Genomic DNA, 17,141 nt, shown 5'->3' with positions numbered 1-17,141 from the left:
TTTTGAAACTGACATGACTTCTATAAGATAATAATAGTCCTGCGGTTGTCTTTGCACAGTTGACAGTACCTTTGTTGAAAACTGAAAAGTAGTAGTATAATTTTGCTTCTATTTGTTGTGAGAAAGTGCATCGTTGGTTGTGGGATTATTGAAAGTGCTTGTCCAATAGAATATTAAAGCGTAATAGATATAACAACTATGTTTATTCATATGTCTTCTTTTGTTCTTGTATAAACAAATCCAAAAAACAGAAAAGACAAAAACCTAAAAGTTCTTCACGTTGAATAGTAATCCAAATATTCCTCCCTATGAGAACAATCTTCTATTTCTTGGACAAATAAGGATATGCTATAATATGAAGCACTTAGGATCAAGTGATAGGGGAATAGAGATCTGAAGAGAGTCTAGGTTCCAAGATCACAGGAACAGGAAACTTTGGATGTGTGGTGAGCCCATAATGTTCTTCTACACTTATGCTTTCTGGCTTCATACCTTCAGGTAATTTCCAGTTGAATCCATGCAACATGTTGGCTAAAGTTGCTCGGATAACCTTAAGTCCCAGGCTATAGCCAGGGCACCTCCTTCTCCCCGAGCCAAATGGCAAGAAGGAAAAGTTATGTCCATCCATGTCAACGTCCTTTTCTAGGAACCTCTCTGGAAGAAACTCTTCTGCTCTATCCCAGTACCTGGGGTCCCTTCCAATGGTCCAAACATTCACTAGAACGGTCGTTCCTCTCTCTACATCATAACCAGCCACATTACAATCTTCAATAGCACAATGTGGTGCTAGCATAGTTCCAAGAGGATGTAACCTTAGTGTTTCCTTGAGGATTGCTTCAATGTACGATAGCTGTGAGCAATCTTTCTCTTCTACCCATCTCTCCTTCCCGACGACCTGGTCAAGCTCTTCGGTTGCCTTCTCAATAACCCTTGGCTGTCTAAGAAGTTCTTGAAAAGCCCATTGCACTGCTGCTGTCAAGCTATCTGTTCCTCCAGTTAGTAGATCCTGCATGTGTAGCAAGGTTAGAAGTTTGTCTAAAACAAGAGAAATCTTGAGGACATGACTTAAAGGAATTAACCTGCATTAATCCTTTGACACAATCATTTGTGAGTTTGACTTCCAGAGTAGGGTCTTGAGCCATCTGCAACAGGACATCCACCATGTCCTTTGGGACAAAGTTCTCTGCATTCTTCTTAGCCCTGTGGTCATCTAGCACAATGTTGTGGAACTTGTCAAAAGTTCTTTTCAAAGCCTTCATTTGTTTCACATAGCCCTGCAGGTCCAAGAAACTGAGCCATGGAATCCAGTCTCCAATGTTAAAAGCACCATTAAGTGAAAACCATTGGTCTACTAGCTGCTGCAAATCTTCCACCCTTACTGTTGATTCACCAAAGTACTTGTTGCTCAAAACCATCCTTGTCATGCTGCAGAGGCTAAATCGTGACAAATGGTCTTTCAGAAAAAATGGCTTTCCAGCAAGGGAATTTAACTGGGAAATCAAGGTCTGCCTTTCTTCAACACGAATGTACTCAAACGAGTCTAGCCTTTTTGGTGTAAATATCTCGTTCAGGTAAATTCGTCGTGCTTGGCGCCAATAGGGACCATAGGGTGCCCATGTCATGTCACAATAGTTATAACTTGTATACTTTCCACCAGCTAGCAGAGGACGGGAGGCGAAATTTGCATCATGTATTTTTAGGAACTGTTTTGCCATTTCAGCAGATGATGCCACAAGAATTGGCCTGGAGCCAAATTTCAGCAGCATCAGCTCTCCATATTTTTTAGAAAGCAAGTCAAAAGATTGATGTGGGATAGGACCAAGTAGGTTCAAATTGCCAATGATGGGCCATGGTTTTGGACCGGGTGGTAGCTTCCGGTTAACTGGGCGTCGAAAAGTGGTAATTTTACATAGAAAAGCTAATACAGCCAGGGCTAGAAACACCCAAGAATTATCCATATTTAATTTGGTGATGGATGATGAGAAGATTATTTAGTTTAGCTTGTAAAGAGTGGCAAATATTTATATAGAAGTAGGTGGGGATTTGGAGTTGCACTGAAATTGAGACTTTTGACTATGTGTAGCCAATTTCTACAGAGTGAAAATGACACTGCCTTGTAAACTTCTTTTAAATCATACAACTATGGACCACTCAGAGCAGAAGATTTGAAATGTGAGCACCAACATTTTGTATTATAATTAGTTTGTAGTTTCCTCGAAAGTCGAGAGCAATTGGTATCAAGGAAATTAGTGAATTAGACCGCAGTACATTGTAAGGAATTGCACGTATAGGACCTTGTATTTTATATCTCCTTTTCACTTATAGTTTAGGTCTTAAAATTATTATTTTGCCTTTTCAAGCATATAAAATTTACAGTGCTTTTCATCACTAAAATGATATTTCAACAAAGTTTATTTTTATCTAACGTAAAATTCATCCTTTTCAGCTAAAAATGTTTTTATAGTATGAGAAATACCTTTTATATTTTTTGACATCAATTCTGAAAGTGCTGGGGGGGAGGGTTGAATTGAATTCTTTTAATATTTTCACTTTATAAAACAGTTCCTAGCAAAGAAGAGAATAATAAAGTAAGCCAGAAAGTAAATGACATAAATGTTTTTATACTGGTTGAGAGCTAGTGTGAATCTTAGTCCAGTCCCTGTTTGAATTGCAAGGTAGCTCTTGAAGTTTATATTGCATAGAAGTTGTAAGGTGCAGTTCATACTTCTACACACAATCTTTTCTCTCTTGATACAAAGCTTCACCAATAATAATTTTGCTCTCTTCTCTCTTTTGATTATACAGTAACTTACATAGAAATTGCTATTCTTGTTAAGAATAGAACAAAGGTGTTCGAGAAGGTTTAGAAAACTGTATGCTTTCTTCATTCTTCGATGGCTTCTTATATAGGCTTCTTTAGAGCTAGCCATTGAGATATTTGACTTAGAAGGCAACCCAAAGGAATTTATCCTCGGAAAGAAGAATTGATCTCTTTCCAAGAATAAGAATAAGGAGACAACTTTTGTACTTGTGCTCAATCTTCTTAGTTTCCTTCGAAATCCTCGGAAAGTGTGTGACTCAATCTTCTTAGTTTCCTTCGAAATCCCTTAGCTTGGTACTTGCTTTCATTGTAGTCACGCGACTTCGGTACTTGTTACCACATTGGTCATTTGACTATTCCTTAATTTAGGCCTTGAAGTCTTCATCATTATTGAATGCAATCTCTCCTTGGTCAATCTCGCCTCTTGATTGATTGCTTTCTGGAATGGTGTGGCTTGTTGGACTTCTGCTGGAAAAATCCCAAGTGCATAATGCATATTAATTTTATCATTAAGATCAAAACCTAACAACCCCCCCCCCCCCCCGTTAATAATGATAATTAATGTAGTCAACTTCCCTGATAGTGAAGTTCTGGTTGAACTTTGAGTTAGACTCCCCTTGAGAGAGTACAATTCCCCCTGAGTGTATATGTTTCACGATCCAAGTCTAGGGCCTAGACGTGACATGTCGAACGAGGAACCCGAAAATACCTCAAACAAGCCTCTTAACATTCTTTCAGCCTTTCATAGGTAATGATGATTAAATAAACAAGCGGAAATCATAATAGTAAATCTTCAACTTACATAGATCTAACAATACCTCTAACTTTTAGATTTAACGGGGTTAAGACAAGTCCCTAGCTCACCCTCAATCATAATAGAAGAAATGCCATAGTAAAATATCTCAACATATCATAAGCTAGAAAGATAAAGGATTATTGTTCCTGGAACATGGGAACTCACCAAAAATAGTCTTTAACGGAATCTCAACTAGCCACGTGGAGGAGAACGAGGAGGAGCACTGGTCCCTACATGGTGATATCATGTAGGCAAAATAGTATATGTTAGTACTTTGAATGTACTAAGTATGTAAGGATGCATGAACATTGAGGAAACATTAAAACATTTATGTAATATGGAACATAATATAATGCATGCATAATAAATGATATAGATATCCTTTAAAACATTCATTTTATGGGAAAATAACCATAACCGACATTTAAGACCATGCGAGCTATTAAATGGAATCCAACATAACCCCCTACATTGGCCGGGGAGACTACTTGCCAGGTAGAACTCCGTCAACTTCATTCATTTCTTTAACTTTAACTTTAAGGGTTATTTATGGATCCATTAGCCTAGGCCTACAAGGGCTCTTATGTTGACACATAGTTAATGAGACAAGGGGTTGCTACTAGGATTCCCTTATCGAATCCCACCTCAATGACCCATTTGGTTGTAAGTCAATCCTATGGAATAGTTTAATACTTCAAAATAGTCATAACATATAGCTTGAGAATTCAAAATATCATATTCGGTAGAATAGCTCATTAAAACATTTGGTAATTCAAATATGCAAGAATTGTCCTTATTGCATAAAGAATCCATCATTCATATCATTTCATCATTCTTTCATTTCATAAGACTCTCTTTTGATCATAAATATTGCTTTCATAAACATTCATTTGGAGTCAAGACTTTCAAGTCAAACTTTATTGAAAACATAGTAAAACTAGGTGGGTTCAAATCACTTCAACTTGCAAACATGCATGTAAATAAATATACATAAATACTTTAAAATCCATTAATTAAAAATTATGCTTTAAACAACCCATCATGAATTTCAAGAACCTTTAAATAGATAAATAGAGGAATTACTTGCAAACCATCAATTCATACATATGAAATTATGTTGCATCTAAATAGACCAATAATCATTAGTTTAAAAATGATTCATACTATTAAGTAAAAATAAGAATTACCATAAGAAAATATTACTTGAAATCAAGAGACTTAATTGAAAGGGTTTTTGGACTACATGAGTGGAAGAACCCATTGATAAACATCCACATAACTTAGAGTAAATCTTAAAGAAAATAAATATAATTTATCATATAATCAAAATAATTTAGGCATGAGAGTAGAAGGAATACTCTCATTGAAGCCTTATATACCTGGAATCCGAAGCTTTAGTCAGAACCGAAGGACTTAATGAACACTCTTGAGTCCTAGCTTTTCTCCTCGCCTGAACGTTTTGTGTACTACCCAGAGTATATGAATCACCGGAATAGTATTTTTTCACTACTAAGAACTAAAACTATATTTGAGAATGAGTAAAGAAGTGTATAGAGAGAAGAGTTGCTTGAGAAAGCTTGATGAATAAAATGAGGAAATAAGATAAGTATTTATAGGTGTGGAGGAGGGACCTAACAATAAATAAAATAATTATAAAGAAAAAATCTGAAAATTTAATGGAAAATTGTGATGTCATGGGTGATGTTAAATGTAGGACAATTGATGTCATGAGTGATGTCAAATGTATCTAGATATTTTCATGGTAGGTGAGATGCGTTCTTTTTAACAGAATACTCTTTTTTAGAGCTGCATTTGAATAAGATAAATTCCTTATTAGGATTTGGTGTCTTCATAAAAATTATAGATATGGAATTCTAGTTTCATATCGTTCAAGAATCAACCAATTTGGATAAACCTACAGTGAGATATAATTTTACTTCTATAAATACTCCATTCCGTCACAGCATTTTGTCTTATAATAATTAATTTATTTGACCTACTTAACCTCCGAAATTTAAAATATGGTCGCTCAAAAGTTGTAGGTAATAATCTTGTGGTTATTCAGAAATTTGAATCACTCAATTTGGACAATCCTATGAAACGTTATGCCCAAAATACAGAGGCTGTATCATTTTTAGGCGAGAATTGAAACATCGTATACAATGTTTTTAGGGGATGTTACATTATCTCCCCCTTGGGAACATTCGTCCTCGAATGAGGAAAGACTTAGCTTGAGTAGAGTAGTGTAAACCAACAACCCATCATTAATGAAATAGTGTAATTTAAAACATCGTTTTAAACATATTTTATAATTTTGCAAGCATATGACAAGAAAAGTTGAGATGCAAAGATTTCAAGTTATTGAGCAAGGACAACTTAATACCTTAGGTTTGGGTAGAGGGGAAAAGATGAGGGTATCTCTTAATCATATCCGCTTCCGCTTCCCATGTTGCACTTTCTATTTGTTGATTCCTCCAAAAGACTTTAACAGATGCAACTTGTTTGTTCCTCAATCTCTTAACTTGCCGTTCTAAAATTTCCACAGGAACTTCTTCATAGGTCAAGTTTTCTTCAATATTCACTACTCCCATAGGTACAATGGAACTAGGATCACCCACACTTACACCGGATGAACCATGGCCATTTCTAATGGTAATTCCAACTCATATGCAACCTTACCAACACGTATCACGATTCTATAAGGCCCTACATACCTAGGGCTCAATTTCCCTTTCTTACCAAATCGAACCACACCTTTCATGGGTGAAACCTTCAAATACACCAATCGTCCACATTAAACTCAGGATCCCTTCTTCTAGTGTCAGAATAGGACTTTTGACGACTTTGAGCCATCTTCAACCTTTCTCTAATTATCTTCACCTTCTCTAAAGCATCAAGTACCAAATCAGGGCCTAACAAGGTTATCTCGCCTACTTCGAACCAACCAACTGGTGATCTACATCGTCTCCCATACAAAGCCTCAAACGGCGCCATCTCAATACTTGAGTAGTAACTATTATTATAGGCAAACTCGATGAGCGATAGATGATCATCTCAATTTCCTTTAAATTCCAACACAAAAGCCCTTAACATATCCTCTAGTATTTGAATCGTCCTTTTGGATTGCCCATCCGTTTGAGGATGGAATGCTGTGCTCAACTTTACCTTAGTACCGAGGCCTTTCTGAAATGATCTCCAGAAGTGAAAAGTGAATTGGGTACCACAATCTAAAATAATGGATAATGGAACACCATGCAACCTTACCAACTCTCGAATATACAACTTGGCATAGTCTTCAGTACTATAGGAAGTCTTAACCGGTAGAAAGTGAGCTGACTTAGTCATTCTATCAATAATTACCCAAATCGAGTCATGACGCTTCCAGGTATTAGGCAAACCCACTACAAAATCCATATTCACATCTTCCCACTTCCAAGTAGGGATTTCAATGTCTTGTGTTAGGCCACCTGGCCTTTGATGTTCGGCCTTCACTTGTTGGCAATTCGTACATTCGGACACAAACCTTGCTATGTCCTTTTTCATGCCACCCCACCAATACAACTCCTTTAAGTCTCGGTAGATTTTTATTGAACTGGGATGAATGGAGTATGTAGAATTATGAGCCTCCATCAAGATCAAACTCCTTAGGCCATCAACATCTGGAACACATATCCGTCCTTGATAGTATAGCACCCCATCTCCCCCTTGGAAAAAAGACCTCTATCCTTTTTTTCCTTTACCAACTTCTTTAACTCGATAAACGTTGGGTCAAGATCTTGCTTTGATTTAACATCCACCACAAAGAGGATTCAGACCTATTTTGAACAACCATACCACCATCATTAGTACCACACAACTTCACCCCTAATCTAGCCAACCGATGAACATCTTTCACCAACTCCCTCTTCCTTTCATCCACATGGGCCACACTCCCCATAGTCACTCTACTAAGTGCATCAGCAACCAAATTGGCTTTACCTGGATGATAGTGCACACTCATGTCATAGTCCTTAAGGAGTTCTAGCCACCTCCTTTACCTTAGATTAAGGTCCTTTTGAGTGAACACATATTGAAGACTTTTATGATCAGTATACACATCCACATGCACCCCATAGAGGTAATGCCTCCAAATCTTTAGAGCAAAAACAACGGCCGCTAATTCAAGGTCATGGGTAGGGTAGTTACGCTCATGCACCTTTAATTGCTTAGAAGCATAGGCTATGACCTTGCCGTTTTGCATTAAGACACAACCTAAACCAATTTTTGAAGCATCACAATAAACTACAAACCCTTCCACTCCTTTTGGGAGAGTCAAAATAGGAGCGGAGGTAAGTCGATCTTTTAAAGTCTGGAAACTCTTCTCACACTCATCTGTCCATATGAGTTTGGATTTCTTTTGGGTCAATTTTGTCATAGGAGATGAGATAGAAGAAAAACCTTTGACGAACCTTCTATAGTACTTGGCTAGACCCAATAAGCTCTTAATGTCTAAAGGAGATAATGGTCTAAGCAAATTTTTGACTGCCTCTGTTTTCTTAGAATCAACCTTGATCCCATCACCGGACACTATGTGACCAAGAAATGCCACCTCATTTAACCAAAATTCACACTTACTAAATTTTATAAACAATTGTCTATCCCTCAACGTTTAAAGCACAACTCTCAAGTGATTTTTATGTTCTTCCTCACCCCGAGAGTAAATCTAAATATCATCAATGAAGACCACCATAAAGGTATCAAGGTAAGGTTTGAACACCCTATTCATCACGTCACCGCCGATGCATTCGTCAACCCAAAACTCATCACCAAAAACTCAAAGTGACCATACCTTGTTTGGTAGGCCGTTTTGGGAATGTGACACTCCCTCACCCGTAGTTGGTGATAGCCGGACTGAAGGCCGATCTTGGAGAAATGACTTTCCCCTGGCAATTGATCAAACAAGTCATCTATTCTAGAGAGTGGGTACTTGTTCTTAATGGTCATGTTATTTAATTGTCGGTAGTCTATGAACATCCGAAGTGACCCATCCTTCTTTCTTACAAATAGAACGGGAGCACCCCATGACGAAATACTTGGTCTTATGAACCCCTTCTCTAATAAGTTCTTTAATTATTCCTTCAACTCTTTCAATTCTGTCAGAGCCATACGGTAAGGAGGAATAGAGATAGGTTGGGTATTAGGGAGGAGATCGATATCAAAATCAACTTCCCTTTTGGGAGGGACACCGATAAGGTCATCGAGAAAGACATCGAGGAATTCATTGACTACAGGAACCGACTCAAGAGGAGGACTTTTGGAGTTGCCATCCCTAACCCTCACAATATGGTAAATACATCCCTTAGAAATTATTTTACGGGCCTTAAGATAAGAAATAAACTGACCCTTTACCACCGAATCACGACCCTGCCATTCAATAATAGGCTCATTTTGAAATTGGAACTTGACTCGAAGATTCCTACAATCTATGGAAGCATAAGATGCGTGTAACCAATCTATCCCAAGAATGACATCGAAATCTATCATGTCAAGCTCAATGAGATCACAAGGAATAACTTTATGCAAGATAAACACAAGGCAACCCCTATATACCTTTCTAACAATAACTGACTCACCAATAGGGGTAGACACCAAATAAGGCTCTAATAACATTTCAGGTAAAACATCAAATCTATTAGCAAGGAATGGAGTAACAAAAGATAAATTTGCACCCGGATCTAATAGTGCATACAAATCAAAAGAAAAGACCTTTAACATACCGGTAATGACATAGGGTGCATCCTCAACCTCTTGTTTCCCATGCAAGGAGTAAAAATGGTTGGTACGTTGGACACATCCTTGGACTTGTTGACCATGAGCAATTTGGCCTTGAGGCCTACCACCACCATCTCTACAATCCTTAGCATGGTGGCCCAGCTTGCCACACTTAAAGCATGCATTGGAACTGGCTAAGCATTCTCCTTTGTGAGTCCTTCCACACTTCTTGCAAGCGGGAAACGTTTGAGTAGCAACATTCTCTCTTGGTACCGTTGGTTTACCACCCTTGTCCTTGTTGAACCTTGGATGGGGAGTATTGGTGGAACCTTGTCCCACAAATCTTTGCCCACCTTGGCCTTTGCCATTGTTTCCATAATTGGACCTTTGAAGGTTAAACCCTCCACCATCTACTCTAGCCTTTTTGAACCCCCTTGATCTCTCTCTAAGCTTCTCTTCTTCAATTTGTTCAGCGTAAGTCATTAACCGAGAGATGTCCATCTCCTTGACCAACATGGCCATTTTGCACTCCTTGTACACCAAGCTTGAAACACCGAAAATAAACTTGCTCATCCTAGCTCTTGGGTCGGAGACTATGAAGGGAGCATACTTTGACAACTTAGTGAATTTGAGAGCATACTCCCTCACGCTCATACTCCCTTGACGGAGGTTGATGAACTCTTGGATTTTGGCCTCCCTTAGCTTTAATGGGAATAAGCGGTGCAGGAAGGCACCTTTGAGCTCTTCCCATCCTATCAGCCCTATTTCATCATCCCTATCAACAAGCCAATATTCGTACCACACTCGATCCACACCTTTGAGTTGATAGGCCACTAGCTCAGCCTTCTCATTTGGTGGAACCCCATGATAACCACAATCCAATACACCTCATTAATGAACTACATAGGGTCCTCATCTAGTTTAGAACCATCAAACTCGGGCGGATTCATCCTTTGGAAATCTCGAATCCTAAAGGCTGGATTTTGCATTTGGGGAGGAGGAACACCTAGATTCCCTTGGTTGGCTACGACTTGAGCTAACAAAGTAATAACACTGCGAAACTCAGCATGGGTTACCCCGTTCTCATGATGTTGGGCATTGGGAACCAGAGGATTTTGGTCCTCATCGTCAACCCTTGTTCTTCGAGGTGCTCTTCCACAAGTCATTATCTAGAGAACACGAAACGGGTCATTAGTTAAAGGAAAGCTTAGGACACTCTAAGGCATGACATGAATTTGAAAGAAGTGAAAATTTTCCTAAATGCCTCATAGTCTCCTCTTCATAATTGTGGTGCGCTTCACAACTATGAACAAGACCCTATTCGATGCGGTATATTGGACTCCAAGGACCATTCAAAACCTCGCGCTCTGATACCAAGTTTGTCACGATCCAAGCCTAGGGCCTAGACGTGACATGACGAATGAGGAACCCAAAAATACCTCAAACAAGCCTCTTAACATTCTTTCAGCCTTTCATAGGTAATGATGATAAATAAACTAGCGGAAATCATAATAGTAAATCTTTATCTTACATAGATCCAATAATACCTCTAACTTTTAGATTTAACGGGGTTAAGACAAGTCCCTAGCTCACCCTCAATCATAATAGAAGAAATGCCATAGTAAAATATCTCAACATATCATAAGCTAGAAAGATAAAGGATTATTGTTCCTGGAACATGGGAACTCACCAAAAATAGTCTTTAACGGAATCTCAACTAGCCACGTGGAGGAGAACGAGGAGGAGCACTGGTCCCTACATGGTGATATCATGTAGGCAAAATAGTATATGTTAGTACTTTGAATGTACTAAGTATGTAAGGATGCATGAACATTGAGGAAACATTAAAACATTTATGTAATATGGAACATAATATAATGCATGCATAATAAATGATATAGATATCCTTTAAAACATTCATTTTATGGGAAAATAACCATAACCGACATTTAAGACCATGCGAGCTATTAAATGGAATCCAACATAACCCCCTACATTGGCCGGGGAGACTACTTGCCAGGTAGAACTCCGTCAACTTCATTCATTTCTTTAACTTTAACTTTAAGGGTTATTTATGGATCCATTAGCCTAGGCCTACAAGGGCTCTTATGTTGACACATAGTTAATGAGACAAGGGGTTGCTACTAGGATTCCCTTATCGAATCCCACCTCAATGACCCATTTGGTTGTAAGTCAATCCTATGGAATAGTTTAATACTTCAAAATAGTCATAACATATAGCTTGAGAATTCAAAATATCATATTCGGTAGAATAGCTCATTAAAACATTTGGTAATTCAAATATGCAAGAATTGTCCTTATTGCATAAAGAATCCATCATTCATATCATTTCATCATTCTTTCATTTCATAAGACTCTCTTTTGATCATAAATATTGCTTTCATAAACATTCATTTGGAGTCAAGACTTTCAAGTCAAACTTTATTGAAAACATAGTAAAACTAGGTGGGTTCAAATCACTTCAACTTGCAAACATGCATGTAAATAAATATACATAAATACTTTAAAATCCATTAATTAAAAATTATGCTTTAAACAACCCATCATGAATTTCAAGAACCTTTAAATAGATAAATAGAGGAATTACTTGCAAACCATCAATTCATACATATGAAATTATGTTGCATCTAAATAGACCAATAATCATTAGTTTAAAAATAATTCATACTATTAAGTAAAAATAAGAATTACCATAAGAAAATATTACTTGAAATCAAGAGACTTAATTGAAAGGGTTTTTGGACTACATGAGTGGAAGAACCCATTGATAAACATCCACATAACTTAGAGTAAATCTTAAAGAAAATAAATATAATTTATCATATAATCAAAATAATTTAGGCATGAGAGTGGAAGGAATACTCTCATTGAAGCCTTATATACCTGGAATCCGAAGCTTTAGTCAGAACCGAAGGACTTAATGAACACTCTTGAGTCCTAGCTTTTCTCCTCGCCTGAACGTTTTGTGTACTACCCAGAGTATATGAATCACCGGAATAGTATTTTTTCACTACTAAGAACTAAAACTATATTTGAGAATGAGTAAAGAAGTGTATAGAGAGAAGAGTTGCTTGAGAAAGCTTGATGAATAAAATGAGGAAATAAGATAAGTATTTATAGGTGTGGAGGAGGGACCTAACAATAAATAAAATAATTATAAAGAAAAAATCTGAAAATTTAATGGAAAATTGTGATGTCATGGGTGATGTTAAATGTAGGACAATTGATGTCATGAGTGATGTCAAATGTATCTAGATATTTTCATGGTAGGTGAGATGCGTTCTTTTTAACAGAATACTCTTTTTCAGAGTTGCATTTGAATAAGATAAATTCCTTATTAGGATTTGGTGTCTTCATAAAAATTATAGATATGGAATTCTAGTTTCATATCGTTCAAGAATCAACCAATTTGGATAAACCTATAGTGAGATCTAATTTTACTTCTATAAATACTCCATTCCGTCACAACATCTTGTCTTATAATAATTAATTTATTTGACCTACTTAACCTCCGAAACTTAGAATATGGTCTCTCAAAAGTTGTAGGTAATAATCTTGTAGTTATTCAGAAATGTTAATCACCCAATTTGGACAATCCTATGAAACGTTATGCCCAAAATACAGAGGCTGTATCATTTTTAGGCGAGAATTGAAACATCGTATACAACGTTTTTAGGGGATGTTACATTATCTCCCCTTGGGAACATTCATCCTCGAATGAGGAAAGACTTAGCTTGAGTAGAGTAGTGTGTAAACCAACAACCCATCATTAATGCAATAGTGTAATTTAAAACATCGTTTTAAACATATTTTATAATTTTGCAAGCATATGACAAGAAAAGTTGAGATGCAAAGATTTCAAGTAATTGAGCAAGGACAACTTAATATCTTAGGTTTGGGTAAAGGGGAAAAGATGAGGGTATCTCTTAATCATATCCGCTTCCGCTTCCCATGTTGCACTTTCTATTTGTTGATTCCTCCAAAGGACTTTAAGAGATGCAACTTCTTTGTTCCTCAATCTCTTAACTTGCCGGTCTAAAATTTCCACAGGAACTTCTTCATAGGTCAAGTTTTCTTCAATATTCACTACTCCCATAGGTACAATGGAACTAGGATCACCCACACCTTTTTTCAACATAGACACGTGAAACACCAGATGAACCATGGCCAGTTCTAATGGTAATTCCAACTCATATGCAATCTTACCAACACGTCTCACAATTCTATAAGGCTCTACATACCTAGGGCTCAATTTCCCCTTCTTACCAAATCGAACCACACCTTTCATGGGTGAAACCTTCAGATACACCCAATCGTCCACATTAAACTTAAGATTCCTTCTTCTAGTGTCAGAATAGGACTTTTGACGACTTTGAGCCATCTTCAACCTTTCTCTAATTATCTTCACCTTCTGTAAAGAATCAAGTACCAAATCAGGGACCAATAAGGTCATCTCGCCTTCTTCAGACTAACTAACCGGTGATCTACATTGTCTCTTATACAAAGCCTCAAACGACGCCATCTCAATACTTGAGTGGTAACTATTATTACAGGTAAACTCGATGAGCGGTAGATGATCATCCCAATTTCCTTTAAACTCCAACACATAAGCCCTTAACATATCCTCTAGTGTTTAAATCGTCACTGTAGGGTCTGATATCTTGTAGATCACAAGTCTCAGAACCCTCTCTATGACTCAATAAGATGAGTCGTAGATGAAATGAAAACTCATCAACACGACTCGTAGAGAAACTTTAGAAACCCCAAAATCTCATGGTTTCAATGACCTGCAGGATGAGTCATTTATATGAATCATCAAGAAGTTTTTGACTCATAGACCTAAGTTGTATACCCCAAACCTTTACCAACCCAATTCTACCACCTGTAGAAGTTTCTATAAGTCGTAGAACGACTTGTAGATGGCCAGACTCAATATTTAATAAAGGGTAGATTGGTCTTTTCCTATTCTTCCCAAACTAAAACTCTATTATTTTTGGACTATTTTGAGTCCCTTATCAGTACCTGAACGCCTAGACTCTCATTAACACTTAGTTTATTTGAGAGCAAGGATTGGAGAAGAGAAAGAAGCTAGGGATCCATGATTGTTTAACAATCGATTAGTTTGGGATCTATGATTGTTTGATTCATTCTTACCCTGGTAAGGTATTGAACGTATGTGACAACAACGTCAGCTTGTTGTACTATCACTGGCTTATAATTGATGGTTGTCGGATAAGAGAAACTCCCATATAGGTCTTGAGAGTAGTCGAATTGGATTGGATTAGATTGTATATGATTGGACTCTGTCTAAATCTTATTCTTATTTAGACTTAGGACATCTTGTTTGAGTTGTTCACCTTCCCAATTTGAGATCTCTGAATTGATATAATTCTACCTTGATGTATGTTTCATTCTGCTATATTACATACTCGTACATTTCATGTGCTATCGTCTATTTATATCTACATTATTTTATGATGCAAAGACAGGTTCTAGAGATCAACAAGCACACCGTTGAAGATTTGTTTGCTTTCCAGCTAATTGGTGAGTCCTCCCCAGTATTTGGAGGATCCATATGTTTTATTCTTGCTTTGAGACTAGTCCTCCCCAACATTTGGAGGATCCATATGTTTTATTCTTGCTTTGAGACTAGTCCTTCTATTTTGATTTGAGGTAGCCATGAACTTGTCATTGGCACCAATTATACAGTTGTTAGAGGCTTCATAGACTAGATTGTTGATGTTGATCGATACTGTCTTTTGGTTAGTTTTATTCATACTTGTGTTGTTGATTTGATTTTGCTAGATTGTTAAAGTCTTCCGCTGACAGAATATTGATTGAATGAATGTGTGAATGAGCCAAGGTTTTCTCTCAGGTACTAGTAGTAGTCTCTAGGTGTCGTCCACTCCTAGGGGCGTAACAAACTTGGTATCAGAGCATAGAGTTCAAGAGTCCTAAAGTGTCTATAAAGTCGTGTCTAGTAGAGTCTTATTTATGGATGTATCATACCCCACACTTATAATCAGGAGGGTATAGGAACGTAAGACCCCTTAAGATTAAAAGTCGAATGAAGGGAAAATTTTAGATGAATTGGACTGACCACAGGACTACGAGTTAGTCTGTGACTCATAGAGACAATTGCAAGTCATAAAGATGACTTGTAGAAGTTGGGTTAAGGTGGGAAATTGGCCAAGGCAGGAAGGAACTTAACAAGTCCAATGATGACTCATAGAGAAAATAACGACTCATAGAAACGAGTCATCATTGCAAGGTCTGATGACCTGCAGGTGCCCAACCTTAGAACCCACTCTACGACTCAGCAGGACGAGTCCTAGAGGAGTTGACGACTCATCAAAATGAGTCATACACAAACTTTAGAGGCTAGTATTTTGCAGGATTTCACACCCTGCAGGACGAATGAAGTCTACGACTTATAGCCTTAAGAACGAGTCGTAGACACAAATCACATAGAAAGTTCAGAGACTCAATTTTTAGGTCTTTTGTAGGGCCTGCAGGATGAGTCGTTCCTACAACTCCGCACTTCTTCTACAAATCATAGAGTTCCCTCGTAGGGCTGTCCGACTCAGGTTTTAATGAGGGGTAGTTTCATCCTTTTCCTATAATCTATTAATGTATGTGGACATTTTTAGGACTAGATTGATTACATAATTGGTTTTCAATACTCCTAAGCCCTTTTTATTTCCTCATTATTCCCAAACAAGTTTAAGACTTCTCTCCTAAGGTTCCTCAAGATTTCATCATCATCTTCATCAAGCTTTGGTTAGGTTTTCTTCAAGATCAAGCCTTGTTTCTCAATTTCAAAGTTCAATTTCAATCAAGGCTTGTGGGAATTGATCCCATGGGTTCCTTTCACCCATGGAGTCCCAAGGTTTCAAGTTAAAATCTTATGAATTTCAATTGGGTTTGTAACCTAGTTTGATTAATTGTATTAGGCTGTTTCAATTATGTTTTAATCATTATAAATTATCATTATGAGTATGTTTCTACATAAATTACATGATTTCAAGTTGAATTACGATTGCCCATGCATGAAGCTATTTTTAATGATGATATTATAAAGTATGATCATGAATTTCAATGATTTCAAGTATTCTCATGATTTTTATCTAAATCGATTATGTATATGATTTTCACTCTAAATTCAAGTATGAATTATGATCATGGATTACAAGTATGTTCAAGTTATAATTTTCATGCAAGTTATGAAGAAAGGTGACTTAGGGCCCTATGTCATCACCTAGGAACCTAATGATATGAATTATGCAAGTATGATATTGTAATGTTGAAAGACCAGTACTCACATTGTAATTATGTTATGGAAAATGAGCTATTCTATTAATTATGAAGTTTATGATATATGTTAAGTATGATTACTATGTTATGTATTCTGTATGATTTGACTTAACACTGAGTGGACTTGAGGTGGGGGCCCTACCAAAAGCCTTAGTAGCAGCCTCTAGTCCCTTAAACTATGTACCACCATAGGTTGCCTTCATGGCTTAGCTAGTGGATCCACATATAACGTATATACATGACCTGCCTAGCAGGGTAGAGTCTACCTTGGCAAGTAGATTCCCCCTTTTCTTTATTGTATGGAGAGACAACGGGATTCCATATTATAGCTCACATGGTCTTATTGACGGTTATGGTTCCTATCCCATATATGTATACTATTCTTATGTGTTTTTCGTTTTCAACTATGACTCCAAGATGCTTTGATTACTATGGTCT

At 37.2% G+C, this 17,141-nt stretch overlaps 1 protein-coding gene across 1 annotated transcript; it reads right to left on the bottom strand.

Annotated features, from left to right (window-relative positions):
* Positions 1-178: 178 nt before the first annotated feature.
* On the bottom strand, positions 179-2,132 carry LOC129904377 (trimethyltridecatetraene synthase-like). The gene is made up of 2 exons (XM_055979944.1): positions 1,080-2,132; positions 179-1,006 (listed from the first exon to the last, which is right to left on the bottom strand). Exons 1-2 carry the CDS (start codon positions 1,956-1,958, stop codon positions 371-373), a joined length of 1,515 nt encoding a protein of 504 aa, XP_055835919.1. The 5' UTR covers positions 1,959-2,132; the 3' UTR covers positions 179-370.
* Positions 2,133-17,141: the final 15,009 nt, after the last annotated feature.

Source organism: Solanum dulcamara, chromosome 9 (assembly GCF_947179165.1).
Source record: "Solanum dulcamara chromosome 9, daSolDulc1.2, whole genome shotgun sequence".
Taxonomy (NCBI): Eukaryota; Viridiplantae; Streptophyta; class Magnoliopsida; order Solanales; family Solanaceae; genus Solanum; species Solanum dulcamara.
Note: the sequence above shows the minus strand (reverse complement) of the source record. Positions and strands in the feature narration are given on the sequence as shown.